Raw genomic sequence first — 16,443 nt, forward strand, 5'->3', positions numbered from 1 at the left:
TTGCGAAAGAGATGGGAAAGTAAGGGGTTCCTGCAAAATTCAATCCTGGCCATTAGGCAAAAAGGCAACATGTGTTGGCATCAGTCTAAGCAAGGCTGAGCATGGCTACGCGTCTCAGCTGCCGCCTCGCTTAAGCCGTGCGATCGTATCGCCCGCCAGTAGCAGACTATCGTTTCATGCTTGACAACGTTTTCTTCGCTTGTTGGATGTATGCCTTGTGGTGTTAATGCTGATCACTGGAATCAGAGGAGCTCATGGTTTCGGTGAAGTGATCAAGTCACATGACCGTGGCTTGGCATGTAGTATATACAGTCAGATCGGAGGACGGACCAATTCTTACAAGCCATGGATGGGATCTGTACACACATAAAATCTCTAGAGAAGAAATGTAGGAGAGACCGCTCAGTGTAGATCAAAACTTTCCTAGAGTATCAATGAGGCATCATCCAGATTGGGGAAAGCTGCAAGACGGAATCCACCGATCCGGGCAAGTTGTAGAGCTACAAGAATATTTGGTTTCGACGGCTATAGAATGTCACATACGAGAAGGTGATAAAGGGCACTCTTGGTAGTCATCTGCGTGCATTCCTGGACTACTATGATCATGGACTTTATCTTCTCACCTGCCAAGAAACAGGTTCACAATACCGCCTTTGTCCAGAGAAAAAGCCTTTTCCTTACAGAGTTGTCTCAATCTCACCCAGGTCGACTATGTAATGTTAGATAAGATGTAGGTAGGGCTGCGGGTGGAGAAGTGGCCGGTCGTGTTTCGGCTGCGGTATCTCTGTTGGAGTTGCAGGGCCCATGCACTCCGTCACCACCGAGCGCGTGGGAACTTTGGCCAGTCACGACGACGTTGAACCAAGACTCGATGTCATATTGCTTCGACTGCACCGTTTCCTTGCCCCTGCATGTTGGATAAGCAGAGGCCCAACAGTACTCGATATACCAATCAAGATGCGATAAAACTCCTTTATTCCCCCATGCCGCTACCGATTGAACACCCCCGACCTGCGCCGCCACCATGTCCTCTCCCGATGCCTCGCGAAAGTCGACCGAAAGCTTCGAATTCCTATCGCCAAATCCTCCTCAGGGCTCGTTTGCGCCCCCATCACAACATGACTGGACAAGCAGGCCCAATTCGACGGGCGGGCGTTACAAGCCGCGACGTGGCTCAACCGCATCTTCAATTCACTCCATCGGCGGTTCACTCGACAGTAACTTCAAGACCACCATGGGCGCCGTGAGAGAGCAGAGCAACAATGGTGAAGACACACCCTGACACATGTCCGTGTATGCGCGGATAGCTAACCCCCGCTCAGCTATCTCGACGCTTCTGACCCCTCCCATTATGCGGACCGGCATGGTCCCCCATACAACCGCTACGGCTACCTCCAGCCACCGACCGCCCTCTACCAAGGACATACCTCCAGTGACCCTCGCCCATATCCCCCACGTCGACCCCTCAGCTTTCAATCCCTATCTCACCCAAGTCGGTAATCTCTATGATGCCTTTCAGCGTGCAAAGGCAGAAGCTGGCGAGTCTGCACAACAACCGAGGAGGGCGTCAACAAAAGACGATGGTCCTGACAGCCTGGCTCCCTCGCCAGCTGGCACACCAAACCTAGCAGCAGCGCCCTTTGGCCCAGATACCACCCCCAAACCGAAACGCCGAACGAGCGCGTCAAAGCGTCCCTTACCGGCAATTACGCCGCTTTCTACGATACCCAATATTTACTTTGACGAAAACTTCCACATTGAGAACCCACGAACTTTTGACGTTGTCAGTGAGCGATCCGAGGTGGTGAGGCCGGTGAGGAGCATAAGTAGTGATGATCCGGGCGCGCTGGACGTACCACAACCGATAGGGAGGAAGGCCCTGGCAACGAATGCGATACTACAGGAGAAGCTATCATGGTACATGGACACTGTCGAGGTGCATCTGATATCCGCGATTTCAACAGCATCAACGTCCTTTTTCGCCGCCCTGGGATCACTCCGCGAACTGCAGACCGAAGCTGCAGACTCCGTCGCCAGGATAAAAGGGCTGAGAGAAGACCTGAAGAGATTGGATGAGCAGATGGCAATAGGGGGCTTGAAGGTTGTCGAAATGAAGAGGCGGAGAGAGAACCTGAGAAGGCTGGCCGACTCAGTCGACCAGCTCCAAGCCGTAATTATAGGGCTTTCATATTGCGACGAGGCCGTCGTTGAAGGCGACCTGGAAACTGCCATGACTCGGATCGAAATGATAGAACGCCTCGTTACTGGTGCATTGGATATCACCGACACACAGGGGACCTCGTGGCTGAAAACGCGGCTGCCCCCAAAACTAATTGATTTACGACCTTTAAGAGCCCTGGATGACGTATTTGAAAGTATGACTGAGATCAAGTTTCGGATCGGAAGAGGGTTCGAGGCACGTTTTGTAGACACCTTACTTACGGATCTGCGTGAGCACGTCAAGCGTGTCCCGAACCAGGAGACATTGGAAAGATGGGTCGCCGCCTCTCAGAAAGGACGGGGTAGCAATCAGAAGCTTAAAACAACTCTTCCTGCTTACATGTCGACCGAGAACGAGCTCCGAGCGGACCTCCGAGCTAGCTTATACGGCCTTAGTGGAGCACAGTTCACGAACCAGGCGAGTACAACGTTCAGGGAAGCGGTCCTAAAGGAGATGAAAATTATCATCAGGAAACATCTACCAAGCTCTTCAGATGACGATACCGGATCAATGGCCTCTGTATCAACAAGAGGTGGTCGCGGACAAAGCCAGGCGGACAAGAACTCGATTCTTGCACGAAATTTGCGAGCGATGGACCCTGGCGATGCAGAAGACTTCTTCGCCAACATTTTTACCGATATTGGCGAGGCACTGCGTCGACTCAGTACTTTGGTTAAAGTGTTGCTCGACGTAACCAGTGGTGTCACCACACCCCCTGTCTCTGCAGGCGGTCTACTATCCCCTAGGAATTCCTACCTCAACAACATTGATGATTACCTGGGCAACGGCGTACCGCCACCCTCTTCCACCGACTTGCAGATGGAGATTATGCAAGCTTTGGATATGTCAAGCCTCCTTGGCCAGGCAGTCGATGCTGCCCAGACGCAGATCACTAAGTTGCTGAGAGTTCGCTCGGAGGCGACTGCAAGCCTCCCACTCGATAGATTCCTTAGGTATTTCACCATGTGCAGGCTGTTTGCCGACGAGTGCGAGGCAGTTTCTGGAAGATCCGGTGCTGCGTTGAAGGGCGTGGTGAACACACACATCACCGACTTCGTGTCCAAGTTTGGAGACTTTGAAAAACAGGAGCTTGCCAGAGCCATGGACTCAGATCGTTGGGAACCAAAAGACTTTGACGCTGAAGACACAGAGGTTCTTGCGCGGTTATTGAAGGGTATGGAGAGTGACCCTCCAAACTGGGCAGAAACTGGCAATATCCTGCGGGAGATTCAAGAACCGACTACAAATGGCACATCCGCTAAAACTAATGGCGGCTCTGAAGACAAACCCAAGGAGAAGAACAAGACTACTGTGCCCGCCATTGTGGACGAGGAAAAGTACACAATATCTTCGTCTTCTTCTGTCGTTATAAGGGGAATCGAGCGCTTCGAGATCCTCGTCTCCGTCATGCCAAGTATGACCTCTGAAGTCGCTGCCTCGCTGTGTGAATACATCAAGCTCTTCAACTCACGCCTATGCCAACTTATTCTTGGTGCTGGAGCCATGCATTCGGCTGGTCTCAAGAATATCAATACCAAGCACCTTACCATTGCGTCTCAAACCCTGTCTTTTATAATCGCTATCCTTCCCTACATCCGCGAGTGTTTCCGGCGCCGCATCGCCTCTGCCAGCAACAAGTCATCTCTTGGCGAATTCGACAACGTCAAGCGCTTGCTGCACGACCAGCAGAATCAAATCCACGAGAAGCTGACAGATATTCTCTCCGGCCGTGCTACGGTGCACATGCGTAGTCTCAAAAAGGTTGATTGGGACAGCGAGGCTGAGGCCAACAAAGATGTTAGTCCCAGCATGGAGAGTTTGACCAAAGACACAGTCACTATGCACAAGGTTATCAACAAATACCTGAGCGAGATCCAGGTCCGCATGATCATGGGCCCGGTATTTGAAAGCTACAGGGAGCAGGTTGGTAAAGTCATCAAGGAAGCGCCTGTTAAGACGGCAGCAGGGAAAGCACGGTAAGTAAATCAGACTGCTTCGTCAACTGCGAATGTACATGTTTACTAACAAACTACCACAGTTTACTACGTGAAGCAAAACTCTTTGATGCAAAACTTGGTCCAATTGACGGCGCGGGTAACGTCGGTTCCCATCTCATTGGCCTGGTAGTCAGTAAGACGGTAGCGGAGCCAAAAGCTGAGCCAAAACCTGAATCCAAAGAAGCAGAAACAAAACAAGAGGGGAAAGAAGAGAAAGTAGAAGTGAGTGCGGAGAAGAAGGCTAATGGAGATACGACATGAAGTAGATACCCAGATAATCTCCTTCGAATCGAGACTTGAAATTTCGAATAGATGGTTTTATTGTCGTATGATTTTTTGGGGGCTAACACATCTTCCCACACGCTGTAAGTTTCTTACATCTAAACGATTTCCAGAGGTCGAAATGGACATCTTCATTCCCACTTGCAACAACGAACCCCCTCAGAGCATCTTTACATCACCCACACCAACTGGCTTCCTTGCCCTCTTCTCACTCATCCTCCAGCGTCCACACCGCCTTGCGCCTCCTCGTCTCAATCTGCACCGAAAGCGGAACATGATACCTAATAACCCACAGAATCTTCGGTCCTTCAGCCAGAGGCTTGAAGTCATAATGCAGCAGTAAATACGAGATGATGATTTTGAGTTCGTGCGCAGCGAGGAAGCGACCTGGACTGTACTCTTGCATTAGCCTTCTCTCCATCTCTCCAAAGTTTCCGGCCAAAAAAAAAGAGACCAACCGCTCTGGCGTACGTGGTAAGGGAAGGGGGGGGGGGATAAAACGTACCAAGCATGTCTCCCATGTCCAAACTGCAAATGCTCAAAACTCGTTGTAACAAGTGCCTTTTGCTTAATACTCAACACATCGACATCTTTCCTTTCCTCCTCACTCAACTTTGCATATTCTTCCATCGGCCGCGAATACCGAAACGCATCGTATTCACCTGGGTTATCGTAAATCGTTTCGTCGCCCGCAATCGGCATCCAGGGACACGACAGCAGGGTGCCGTAGGGAAAATGCGTGCCATTTGGCGCTGTGACGCCGTTGCGAGCTACGATTTTGCGGGTGGAGAGAGTGAGGCCTATGGGAGATTTGCGTTGGGCTTCGCGGATGGCAGAGTCGAGGCGGTGCATGCGGGAGAGGCCTTGGGGGGTGTAGTGGCCGCCTTCTTCGTGGAGGATGCGGTGCGATTCCTCGCGAAGGGCGCGGATAGTTTGCTGTCCGGCGTGCAGGATGTTGATGATTGAGTCGTACATAGTCAGTACTGTTGTCTGACTGGCGAAGAGGACGCCCATTGTGCGGAGGGCGAGTCGGTGTGGCTGCATTTCTTCCGGGCGGTTTTCGGATTGCGCGGTGCGGTAGGACCATGTGAAGAAGTCTTGGGGTTCGGTCCAGGAGGTGTAGTCGGGGTGGCCAGCGTCCTTCTTTTGGATGTCGGCGATGCGCTGTTTGATTATGGGTAGGGCGAAGCGGGATGCTTGCCCGAAGTGGTATCTGTTGCGTAGACTTAGGAGGGCACCAGCAAGTGGCTGGATTGCTTTGGGTGTGAGGACTACCATGATTTGCATGAGTGTAATGTCCATGGTCAAAGCCTGAGCGGCCTTGTTAAACTCGGGATTGTGGCATAGAGGGGGTCCGACAGTTAGGAAGCTGGATAGACGGGGGACTATCTTGGAGAACGAGCCCATGACGTCCAGCTTCATCCAACTCTCCGTGTCAGTACCGAAGACATCCATAATAGCCCCCGGTATCTGGTCATTGAGGCCTGGAATAAGTGTTTTTAGATTGCGGATCATGTTCTTGTGGATGACGTGTTCGTGATAGGGGTCTTTGAGAATGATGGGGTCGAGAAGCACCCAGTCGCCGTTAAACATATCGTAGTGAGGCTCACTCGCACTGGCAACCTCATCAGATAGGTCAAACATCCATGCCATTTGGCTTTTCGGTATGACAATCTCAGGCGGCATGCCCAGCGTGGGGGGCAACACAAAAGCCTGGTCATTGCGGTTGTATTGGTAGTATCCAGTAACCACCCATTCTTTACTCTTTGTAATAGCGAAGAAGTTGCGAATCCCACCTATCCACCCTGTCCCGTAGCCCATACATGGTACGTCTGCAGGTAATTTCGGTGCGGTGAGAAAGTAGTAGACTGTAGCGGTGATCCAGTACGTGACGATGGCAACGACAATGTGCGGAAGCGTCAATAGGCCGTACAGCCCCAATCCCTCCGCTCCCATGTTGAGTGTCTCTGATGGTGGATCAGTGATGGAACGTCTGAATTCATGGGTCCGGTGGCACAGTCTACAGTATACTTATATATATGAGTAGCGGCCGGCCAACGGGGCTGGGTAGACCCCAGCAGCATTGCCAGATGAAACAACGCTGCGCTGCATGTCACTGACAACCTTTCCTCATTGATCTGTGCACGATCGCCGACCATTTCATACCGTCGGAGGTCCTCCGCTGTAGCCGCCAAATCATCAATTGCGATGAACCTCTTGGTGAGCAAGTCAAAATTGAATCGCCCTACTAAGTATTAGCAGCCGCAGCACACTGCCCACTGGATGTGCGGAACGAGAGATGAGAGCCATCTGGGCATAACAGCTATATTCCCAAGTTCTGCACTACAAACGCAACATCTGCCCGTCTGGTACGAGTAAATTCATTCCATTCTTCTTTGGTTTGGCTGACGTGAGCAGTACGAAGTTCAGGGCCTGGTAAGTGCTTTATTCTCTTGGTCTTATTTGCAGTAGCGTCGGTCAAACCTCCGAGGATTGTATAACCGACGTCCCAGAAGACCGGTAGCGATGTGCTTAGGATGATTAGGTAGTTTGGGAGCTACGACCGTATATGGAGGTACTCCTGTGAGGTACAGATGGATGTCTTACTACAAGACGCGCCGTAGTGGGCGAAATTTGTATCCACAATGGGGATTAATCGAAAAGCAAAACGACGAAACCAACAGGAAACAGCATACAAAAGGTCGTGATATATCTAGTGCCAGGCAGTAGTCACCAAGAAGTCTTGGCCAGAAACATACGGGTACAGACGAATAAAAACCCCTCTTTCTAAAAACCTATTTACCATGTATATACCAGAATACTGATTGAATCTAACTGAATCATATGTACTACCCAAACTTCTCCGCCCCTACAAACTTAATCACATTCCTCAACAGATCCATGCCTGTCGTCTCACACGCCAACAGCAAGCTATCCACACCCGGTATCCGCTCCAAATCCTCCTGCGTCTGTGGCCGCGCACGCACAATTAAATCGAGCGTGTGTGGCGAGACGATGGGCGGAGCGGTAGGTGGCCGGCGTTCTGGGAGTTTGCTCGTGACGAGTTTGCTGAATGCTAGAAGTTTGGATTTTGCAATGCGGGAGGAAGGGCTGAGGCCGGAATCCGATATCAATGGTGCTTGCCTTGGAGAGGTATGGGATGGGCTCTTTCGGATGGTAGGCCCCGATTTTGAGGGTGTTGCTCTGCTTGCTGCAAGGGAAAGTGCATGGGATATGGATGGTTCTTGGGAAAAGTTCCTCTCTTGTCTTGCACGAGGGGTAAGGCCAGTAAGGAGGGAAGCGGATTTTGAGTCGTGCAAGGATTTAAAGCGCGGTGGTGTCTCATGGGGTTCATGAACATGGTGGTGTACGTGATTCTGCTTTGTTGGACTCTCGGCCCACTTGCGCTTTGTGCCAGAGCTTTCTCGCCGCTTGCTCGGACTGCCAAAGTCTAGAGATAGGAGTGTATCATCGGAGCCGTAATCTGACTCGTCGTCTTTCAGGGCGGCGCCATCTGTGTTAAGCTTGGACTCAGCTAGAGTGAAAGATAAACCGGTATGTAGTTGAGGCGCCCTTGGTGCTGAGTCGTCGAAAGCAAGGGACGAAGACGAGTCTGATGAGACCTGACGAGCCACCTGGATGCGGCGTGGTGTGCAGAGAACTTGAGCATCCTCTTCCTTTGACGGTGAACGTTTGTCGGTGCTGGCTGGCTTCTCGATACTGTTTTTTGTTAGGAATTCCGAAATGGCCTGAAGCCATTCATTTCCGTAATTCTGCTGTTGAACCTTCCCCACACCTCTGATCGCAAGCAAAGCAGATGTATCCAGAGGTCGTGCCAGTGCAATGGCCCTGAGCAAAACATCCGAAACTACACGCGTTGGCGAGACTTTTCCCTTGTCTGCAAGAAGCGCTCGACGCACAAGCAGCATTTCATAAAGAGCCTGCGAGGTCTCGTCAAGAGGCTCTAAGCTCTTTTTTGTAGCCAGTACTTTAGAGGTTGTCGATGTTACACTGCTCTTTACAGGCTTGACACCAAAAAAATCTGCTGTTGTGATAGTTGTTCCATCTCCAACATCTAAAATGATTGGATCGTCCCTTGAAGCTCTCCCGCTTGGGTACCTTTCCGCATATATTGGGGGAGGTGGCGTCGGCTTCATTGTGAGTCTCTTTGCATTCATGCATTTGTAAAGCATGAAACCGGCGTAAGCATCTCCGGCTGCATATTCGATCTGCTCTTCTGACAACGGTTTGCTCCAGTTGCTTGTCCTCACATCACCTTTGTACAGTGGCAAACCAAGCTGTTCTTCCACTTGTTGTGCCAAGCTCACCAGTTTGACAGTTACATACTCTGGTGTGCGAGGCCCGAACTTCACAAGCCGGTTTAGATGACTCAATTCAATGGCGCCTTTCGGCTGGAGTCCAAAGTATCGGCTCAATCTTGAGAAATCAGCTCTCAATATGTTGACCCCCACCTTTCCAATATTTGGATCCTCAATGATCTTCTTCAATGAAGGCGCAATGATGTCGCTACTTGTCTTTCCTGGATGCAGTCCGATGTGGATCAGCCCGATTTTGTCTTCAGAAGCAATCTGAATTAGACCAATTTTATTTTGCAGAGTGTCTTCGACCCAATACCCCCAAGGCCATTCCATGTCGAATCCAATGATAGGCTCCTCGAGAAATCGCTGGGCAATGGCTTCCGAGTCTGCTTTCGTTTTGCTATACATGATTTCAATCTCCTTGCCCTCCGGCCCCCGGTAAAAGCGGTGGCTCCACCATAAGGGCGGCGCAGGTTGATCTGAAGAAAAGCCATATGATCGCAGCGTGGTGGGTTGTGCTTTGGGCAATTGCAAGGAGAAGGAAAGTGGCCATTGTGAAGTTGTTGACTTGATAGTGGAAGCGGCTTCAGCTTTAGTGGAGGCGGTAGCGGCCATCAGACGCCGTCTACTACAACTCCAAAGCAGACTCGGTGAGCTCCGCCTGCTGCGGTGGATCGTCGTAGAAAGCATGGGGAGGCTGCGTGATCATGAGGGGTGCAGGGCCGCCATCGGCGCTAGGAAGCACAGACTGTCATTGTACGCGCTGTCACGTGAGTGCTGGCTAGCGCGTTTGACCTTGTCCTCACTATTACCTGGAGTACGATGTTATCACCTGCAGTCACAATGCCATTGCGAGCTTCATCATCAAACTCCTTGGCTTCTCCTCTAGGAACGTCCCTAGTACGGTTCCGGATAACGTCTTTTATTTTCAGCTCAAGAATGCCGCATTCCAATTGATCATGACCGCATTAAAAAACCAATCGCACAGCCCCATTGTCATGGTGTCCACATCTTTGGGCAAAGCCCTCGATTACGCAGTCCGTTTCCTGAAATTAGCCTGTTTTTTTCCGCATCGGGTGTCGATGTTGCATCCGATTGCTGTACATCAATGTGCCGAAGAGCTGACCAAGGCAAGTCCCGGGACGCCTCATGGAGACCCGAACGAACCAAGAAACTTTCAACCAGCCATGTTGATACTTGTCTCTCCTTCACATATTGGTTCAAAGCCTTGCGCAACCATTCAGGACAAGGCCTTGGTCCGGAATCTTGGATAAGCTGACATAGATCATGACGGGGCGTAAATCCTATCGCATCCCCGATGACCCAGCCTTTGCACTGACCGCCAAGATTTGCCTTGGACTCTTACCTTGAACGCCTCACCAGGAGAAGCAACAGATTACCCAATTAGGTAACAGCTTATTGCTTCTTTGATACACTTCGGGAATGCAATGTGGTTTTTGCCAAGACGCGACACCTGGGCCCTCGTGCAGTACCCGTTTCAAGGATACGCGAACCAGCCTTCGTGAGCACAACATCTGCCCTATGCATTGATCACGGTGCGACAGCTTGTGGCACAGCTCTTGCATTCTTGCCTTGGGGCCGCGTATGCCTGTTTTGTATATTAAGGTAGATATTCTCCCATTAGGCTTGCAGGGCCACATTCATACTGAGATACCATTCCCATTCATCTGCTCAAACGACTGTTTTCCGATTTTGCACATTTATCACGAGCATCACAAACATCATGTTTTTCTCCACATCAATATTGGCCATTGCCATTGCTGGCCTTGTACAGGCGCAGGCACCGCCTGGTTTCACACCTGAGGCTGCAAACAAACTCGAGGTCATTTTCAACTCCACAATGATCGATACCCCAGGCCAACTGATACCAAGAGCCGGTAAGTATTCGGTGCTACTTACCATGTTCCCTAGAAACAGCGTCTGACATGTATCTAGCCGCCGCAACCCAGCCCAGACTTGCTTTATCCAGCGCCTTGATCAACATGAATGAACAGTACATGTTCATCATGCTAGACCTGGATGTCCCACCAGCAAACGGCACCACAGAACGCCGCGTACTCTTGCACTGCATGAACACGGGCTTCCGAGCAACAAGGCAGCAACTCAGCGGCGCCGCCAGACTTCTCGCCTCATCCCAAACAGGCCCAGCAGCATATCTTCCTCCAAACCCGCCACCAGTCGACACAGTCCCCCATCGCTACGTCGAGCTCTTGTTCAAGCAACCTTCCAACCTCAGTGTTTCTGAATCTACTTATGCCAATGTGCAAAATCGCATCAACTTCGATATTGAGGCTTTCATGTCGGAAAACGGTGTGGACGCTCCTCTTGCGGCGAATTATTTTCACGTGGATGGACGAGCAGGTGCAGCATCAGCAACTGGATCTTCAGCTTCGGTGAGCGGAGCTCCAGCAGCAGCGACCGGTGTGTCACCGAGTGGTACCGGTGCGGGAGCTGCACCTTCGAGTACGCTAGTGCCGTTTGAAGGCGCAGCTGGCAAGGCTAGCGTTCCAGTGAGGACGGCGGCCCAGCTTGGTGGCTTAGCACTGTTTGCTCTGTTGGTCTTGTAAGATAAGCTAAGTTCTGTATATTTCTAGTTATGCCTTGATGAGATTGTATTCCAATTTATTTTTGACCTCTTTGAATTCTCTACTTTCAGATAACTACTATAAATATTGTTGTGTTGCTGTGACAATACAGCTTTCAGAACGAAGCCTTCTCAGCATTAACAATGCTGTAGTATTTACTGCTACTCTTGGTTCGCATGGCCTTGCCATATTTTATCGCGACCAGGAATATTGACGAAGCAGCCATTCCGATGAAAGCAGCAGAGATGAAGCAGTTCTGGTATCCGAGGGTTCTCAACCACGGTGTGATACTACTATTCGTCAGCGCCGTCTCTCAGACTTTCCAGGACATGAACGAGGAAAAAAGACTTACCCATAACTAATCGCAAACGACATGGTATTTCGGACGAGAATAACCGAAACAATAGCATCCCCGCTGATATCATGATAACTATCGACCATGTAGTTAACACTGAGCGTGACTCCAATCGTCGACGAGAAAGCCAGACATGCCATTGCGACCATGAGTCCAGACCAGTGCACCCCATGTGCAGCGCCGACGCCCCACAGGATCAGGGAAGCAGGTACCATGACCAGACAGAGCACAAAAGGCCAGAGCCTGTGCTCCGCTTCCATGATACCGTTATTCTTCCGCGCGAGTTTGATAGTCAGCCAATCGCTGAATCGGCCGGAGAAAAAGACGCCAACGATCACCCCGATGCAGCACGAAACGTAGCTGAGACCGACCATTGAGGGCTTGAAGTTGTAGCCTGGGCCTCCGAGGATGATGGAGGTCGTGGCGTTGAGGACGTTGAACCAGATGAGGTAGGAGCCGTAGCTGAATCCGGAGTAGAAAATCAGGGGCCAGGTGAGGTATAGTAGGCTGCGTTTTGCGCGCTCGAAGACGTTAGTGCCTGGGGACGGCTGCCAGAGGGAGAGTTTCTGGATATATGTCTTTGAAGAGGTTCCGATTTCGTCGCTTCCCGTCGTTTGTCTGGTTGCTGCTTCGACTTTTTCTTCGTCGGGTACACCTTTTTGAGGTGGTTGTGAGCTAGGTATTTGGATGGGTACCCCGTCGACTTTACGGACGTAGTTTGATTCTTCCAGGCAGAAGAAGAGGAATATGAGGGTGCAGCCGAGGAAAATGGCGGGCCAGTAGAAGACCCATTGCCAGCCTTGGCCTTCAGAGATAAATCCGCTGATGATTGGAGCGAAGTAGTTGCTGCCCGCGAGTGAGAGGGCGTAGTAGCCCATGTAGAGCCCGCGTTGGTGGGTGAAGTATACGTCAGTTACTGAGATCTCAGGGAGGGCTTCTACGGGGGCGACGAAGAAGCCTGTTACGATGCATCGAGCGATCCATTCGCCATTGCTCTTGACGTGGGCGCTGGAACAGTCAGTGAGTTCAAAGAAGCATACATTATGGTTTTCATACCTCCAGATGCTGGTACCAATAGCTCCCAAAACAGATATCAGAAAAGTGAGTCGTTTTCCATATCGCAAAGCAAACGGCTGCCAGAAGAGGAGTCCCCACCCAAGAAACAGAAACATATAACCTGTGCCTTCATTTAGGGTTGACACGGAGACTCCAGAGGCCTTTGAAAGCGGCACTAATACAGAATATACTGTTGATACCGCGATACCAGTCATCCACGTATATCTTCACGAAAAGCATTAGCAATTGACTACAGAAGCTGGTCAGGTGGGCACGCACAGGTTGATACATATAGTGGACATGACTTTACGGCGTGGAGACCAATTGAGCGGGTCATTCGGGTCGCTCGAGGGTGCAGGGTCCAGAACAATATCTCCATCTTCAGCATGGCGAGCGCGCATGCTGTGGTCCAGGTCCACTAGATGAACGGTACCTGGAACAGGTCTCACGTCAAGATCATTAAATTCGCCTGCCATCTTGAAGAATACAATATCGCTCAATCAAATGGGAAGAGACGTTTAGGGCATTGGGAGAAGATGGGAAACATTATAAGGATGTTGGGGTATACGGGTGGGGTTATCCGAGCATTGGTTGTGCAGGGTGCGACAGGTTACCCAATTGCGTCAACTTGCTTTTGATAAGATTCTGTATGATCTCCAACCTCCATGATTTTGTCCTGAAAGTTGATTTTCAGGATTGAGAGATAGCAATGTGCTGTGATAGGCAGATGACGGAGGACGCGGTTGAGTAGCTATCGTGCGAGCCGGGGTGTAGTTGAGAAAACAGTAAGTCCACACGAAAGTAGCAAGTCAACGCGAAAATGGCAAGTCTGATGATAGCAAGCAGGTCATTCTGCAGGTTAATCCAACTATGTGCTAGATTACCCGGTTTCTTTGATACGATTTTGATTCGTGATTGGCATGATACATAGACGTTTTGTAAAGTGGTAAGGATGAAGGTATCGATTCATGCGGGGGAGCGGGGGGTTAAGCGGGGCTACGACTATCTGTCACGGAATAGCTGGCCACCGGGATGGTTCCGCTCTTGACCCCGATTTCTCTATCATGGTATCGTGCCGGCAGTTGGAGAATTGGACCGCCACGTTGCCCAGTGCTGGATCCGCATGATTGATGTACCATAAAACGAATGCACGGCTTGCTTCCGCTTAACACCGGAGATGACTAACGAATTGCACATAAGGGGCTTGTGATCCCCCATCGCGTGTACGGAAAGTGTGAACTCTTTGTATTTATTTTTTTGCTGTTATTTGTCCGTCAGAATGCCTGGTCATCCTTCCCGCCTCGCAATACTTCAACCTAAACCCCTGCTTCAGGGTACACCGGAATACGAGAAGAAGCGTACCGCCCTTCTTGAGGCCTTCGCGGAAAAAGTGCCTCCAGAACTGCGGCTATCATCAGATTTCTTCTCAAACCCGCCAAGGGATGTTTCTGGTGTACCTGCAAAGTGTGGTATCTTGACTCCTGCCGAGATCGATATCACGGAAAAGTACGATGCGGTAGGCCTTGCGGAAGCTATCGCTGCCCGTAATTTGACAGCTGTTCAAGTAGCCACTGCCTACTCTAAACGAGCCATAATTGCGCATCAATTAACGTGCTGCTTGACACAATGGTTCATGGACGACGCAATTAAGAGAGCTCAGGAGCTCGACGATTATCTGGAGAAGCACGGAAGGACAGTTGGACCTTTACATGGGGTACCAATTAGCATCAAGGAGCATATACCCATTGCTGCGACTTACTCCTCCAGTGGATCAATGGCAAGCACGCAGTTCAATGAACAGGATTGCGTCATGGTATCCATATTGCGAAGTATGGGCGCGGTATTTTACTGCAAGACAAACCAGCCACAGGGAATCATGCATTTAGAAACTACATCACATTACGGTCGTACTATAAATCCATTCAACACTGATCTCAGCGCTGGAGGTTCATCAGGTGGTGAGGCAGCACTAGTGGCCATGAAAGGATCAGTTCTTGGTGTGGGCACAGACATTGGCGGTAGCATCAGAGGCCCTGCGGCGTTCTGCGGTGTCTATGGATACAAGACTACGTCGTATGTACTTCCAGCAAAGGATTATGTTGCGTTACCATTCTCCGCCGAACTCAACATCCTAGCCAGCACTGGCCCGTTCAGTCGAAGCCTACGGGACATAGACCTGTTCATGAACACCGTCATTGGCCAGAAGCCGTGGCTTCAAGATCAAAAGCTAGTTCCTTTGCCATGGACGGGCTTGCAAACTCCAACCAGAAAGCCATTACGAATAGGTATCATCGAGAACGACGGCTTCATCGAGCCCCAGCCTCCTGTCAAGCGCGCTATAGCATGGGCTAGATCACGACTGTCCGATCCAAAACACTCTGGTATCTTTGACATCAAAGACTTCAAACCTTACAACGCAGTAGAAGCATGGAAAATGATCCGACGCATGTACTGGCCTGGAGCTGGAATAAAAGAAACAGAGGCCTACGAAGCATCAGGCGAACCTATTCTCGAGTTAACAGAATGGGGCTGGAAGGACGCCAAACCACATGGCATGCTCGATGCCTCTCAAGTCACCGATCTTCGCGCCGAGCGTGACAAGTTCCGCTACGCATTTGCCGACAGCTGGAACAAACAGGAAGTCGATATCGTTATCGGACCTGCGTTTGTAGGCCCAGCTTGTGCGCACGACTCGGCCTTCTACTGGACGTATACTAGTCTCTACAATTTTGTGGATTATCCAGGTGTTGTTGTGCCGACGCCGATAAAGGCTGAGGCAAAGGAGGAATATGCCCCGGATTATAAGCCGTTGAGTGAGGAGTGCAAGCATGTCAAGGAACTTTGGGAGCAGTCGAATTTTGAGGGGGCGCCGATTACGCTGCAGGTTAATGCGAGGAGGTATCATGATAGTGACTTGTTTGGCGCGTTGGCGGTGTTGAAGGATGCACTTGAGCTTCCATGATACGGTGAGTGAGTGTGAATCCTTGTGCTGTTGAGCCTATGTGTTTCTGGAGACACGAATCATTTGATCTGCAAACAGTTTTGCGAGTTTTGATCTTCGGCTTAGGTTCTTGGGAGATCGAGATTGGGCACACGTTTTACAGACTTGAATCGGCTTTACAGAGCCATAGCTGGGGCTGTTGTTATTCCTACTTAGTAACTTGAGTTCTGTACTTGCAGTTCTTGTGTAACACATCGGAACCATCTGTTGCCCATTTGGATAGTGGAGCCGATAGTCACGTGATGCTCCACGGCATATTTTCCACTGAGTACCCGGGAATATCGAGTCTGCTGTCGTCAAAAGACAAATTGTTATTCTCAAAATCAAGGAGAAACAAATTTTTGCGTAAGGTTATCTTGCAAAGTGTTCAACTCTCCTGTTCTATTTTTGCTTTACACAGGCGGTGCTCGGTTGATCGAAAGCGAACGGTGCTGGATGAGGTCGCGTCTTCGGAACGACGCGCCGGTAGTAGCCGTTTGTTGCTCAGACGTCAATCCACCGACAACAGCACTCAGCGCATACTTTATTCTTTGGTCTGCTCGCTGTTACACCTGCGCCCCTGTAACGTAATGTCTTTTTCATAACAACAACCTGCGCCTCTTCACC

The 16,443-nt window shown here is 50.5% G+C and overlaps 5 protein-coding genes across 5 annotated transcripts; 3 read left to right on the forward strand and 2 right to left on the reverse strand.

Moving 5' to 3' along the window:
- Nucleotides 1-1,024: 1,024 nt before the first annotated feature.
- COCVIDRAFT_13413 (hypothetical protein) lies at nucleotides 1,025-4,479 on the forward strand (the record flags this gene model as incomplete). The annotated part of the gene is made up of 3 exons (XM_014704227.1): nucleotides 1,025-1,265; nucleotides 1,323-4,197; nucleotides 4,260-4,479. 3 exons carry the CDS (start codon nucleotides 1,025-1,027, stop codon nucleotides 4,477-4,479), a joined length of 3,336 nt encoding a protein of 1,111 aa, XP_014559713.1.
- A 229-nt stretch (nucleotides 4,480-4,708) lies between these two features.
- On the reverse strand, nucleotides 4,709-6,456 carry COCVIDRAFT_90862 (hypothetical protein; the record flags this gene model as incomplete). The annotated part of the gene is made up of 2 exons (XM_014704333.1): nucleotides 4,709-4,892; nucleotides 5,006-6,456. 2 exons carry the CDS (start codon nucleotides 6,454-6,456, stop codon nucleotides 4,709-4,711), a joined length of 1,635 nt encoding a protein of 544 aa, XP_014559819.1.
- A 4,107-nt stretch (nucleotides 6,457-10,563) lies between these two features.
- On the forward strand, nucleotides 10,564-11,407 carry COCVIDRAFT_90984 (hypothetical protein; the record flags this gene model as incomplete). Its single annotated transcript, XM_014704334.1, has 3 exons — nucleotides 10,564-10,717; nucleotides 10,776-11,201; nucleotides 11,250-11,407. The coding sequence occupies 3 exons, from the start codon at nucleotides 10,564-10,566 to the stop codon at nucleotides 11,405-11,407; spliced, it is 738 nt and encodes a 245-aa protein (XP_014559820.1).
- A 133-nt stretch (nucleotides 11,408-11,540) lies between these two features.
- On the reverse strand, nucleotides 11,541-13,312 carry COCVIDRAFT_24021 (hypothetical protein; the record flags this gene model as incomplete). The annotated part of the gene is made up of 4 exons (XM_014704247.1): nucleotides 11,541-11,715; nucleotides 11,778-12,788; nucleotides 12,837-13,061; nucleotides 13,116-13,312. The coding sequence occupies 4 exons, from the start codon at nucleotides 13,310-13,312 to the stop codon at nucleotides 11,541-11,543; spliced, it is 1,608 nt and encodes a 535-aa protein (XP_014559733.1).
- An 803-nt stretch (nucleotides 13,313-14,115) lies between these two features.
- On the forward strand, nucleotides 14,116-15,798 carry COCVIDRAFT_91088 (hypothetical protein; the record flags this gene model as incomplete). Its single annotated transcript, XM_014704335.1, has 1 exon — nucleotides 14,116-15,798. One exon carries the CDS (start codon nucleotides 14,116-14,118, stop codon nucleotides 15,796-15,798), a length of 1,683 nt encoding a protein of 560 aa, XP_014559821.1.
- Nucleotides 15,799-16,443: the final 645 nt, after the last annotated feature.

Source organism: Bipolaris victoriae (genome assembly GCF_000527765.1).
Source record: "Bipolaris victoriae FI3 unplaced genomic scaffold scaffold_16, whole genome shotgun sequence".
Lineage (NCBI taxonomy): Eukaryota > Fungi > Ascomycota > Dothideomycetes > Pleosporales > Pleosporaceae > Bipolaris > Bipolaris victoriae.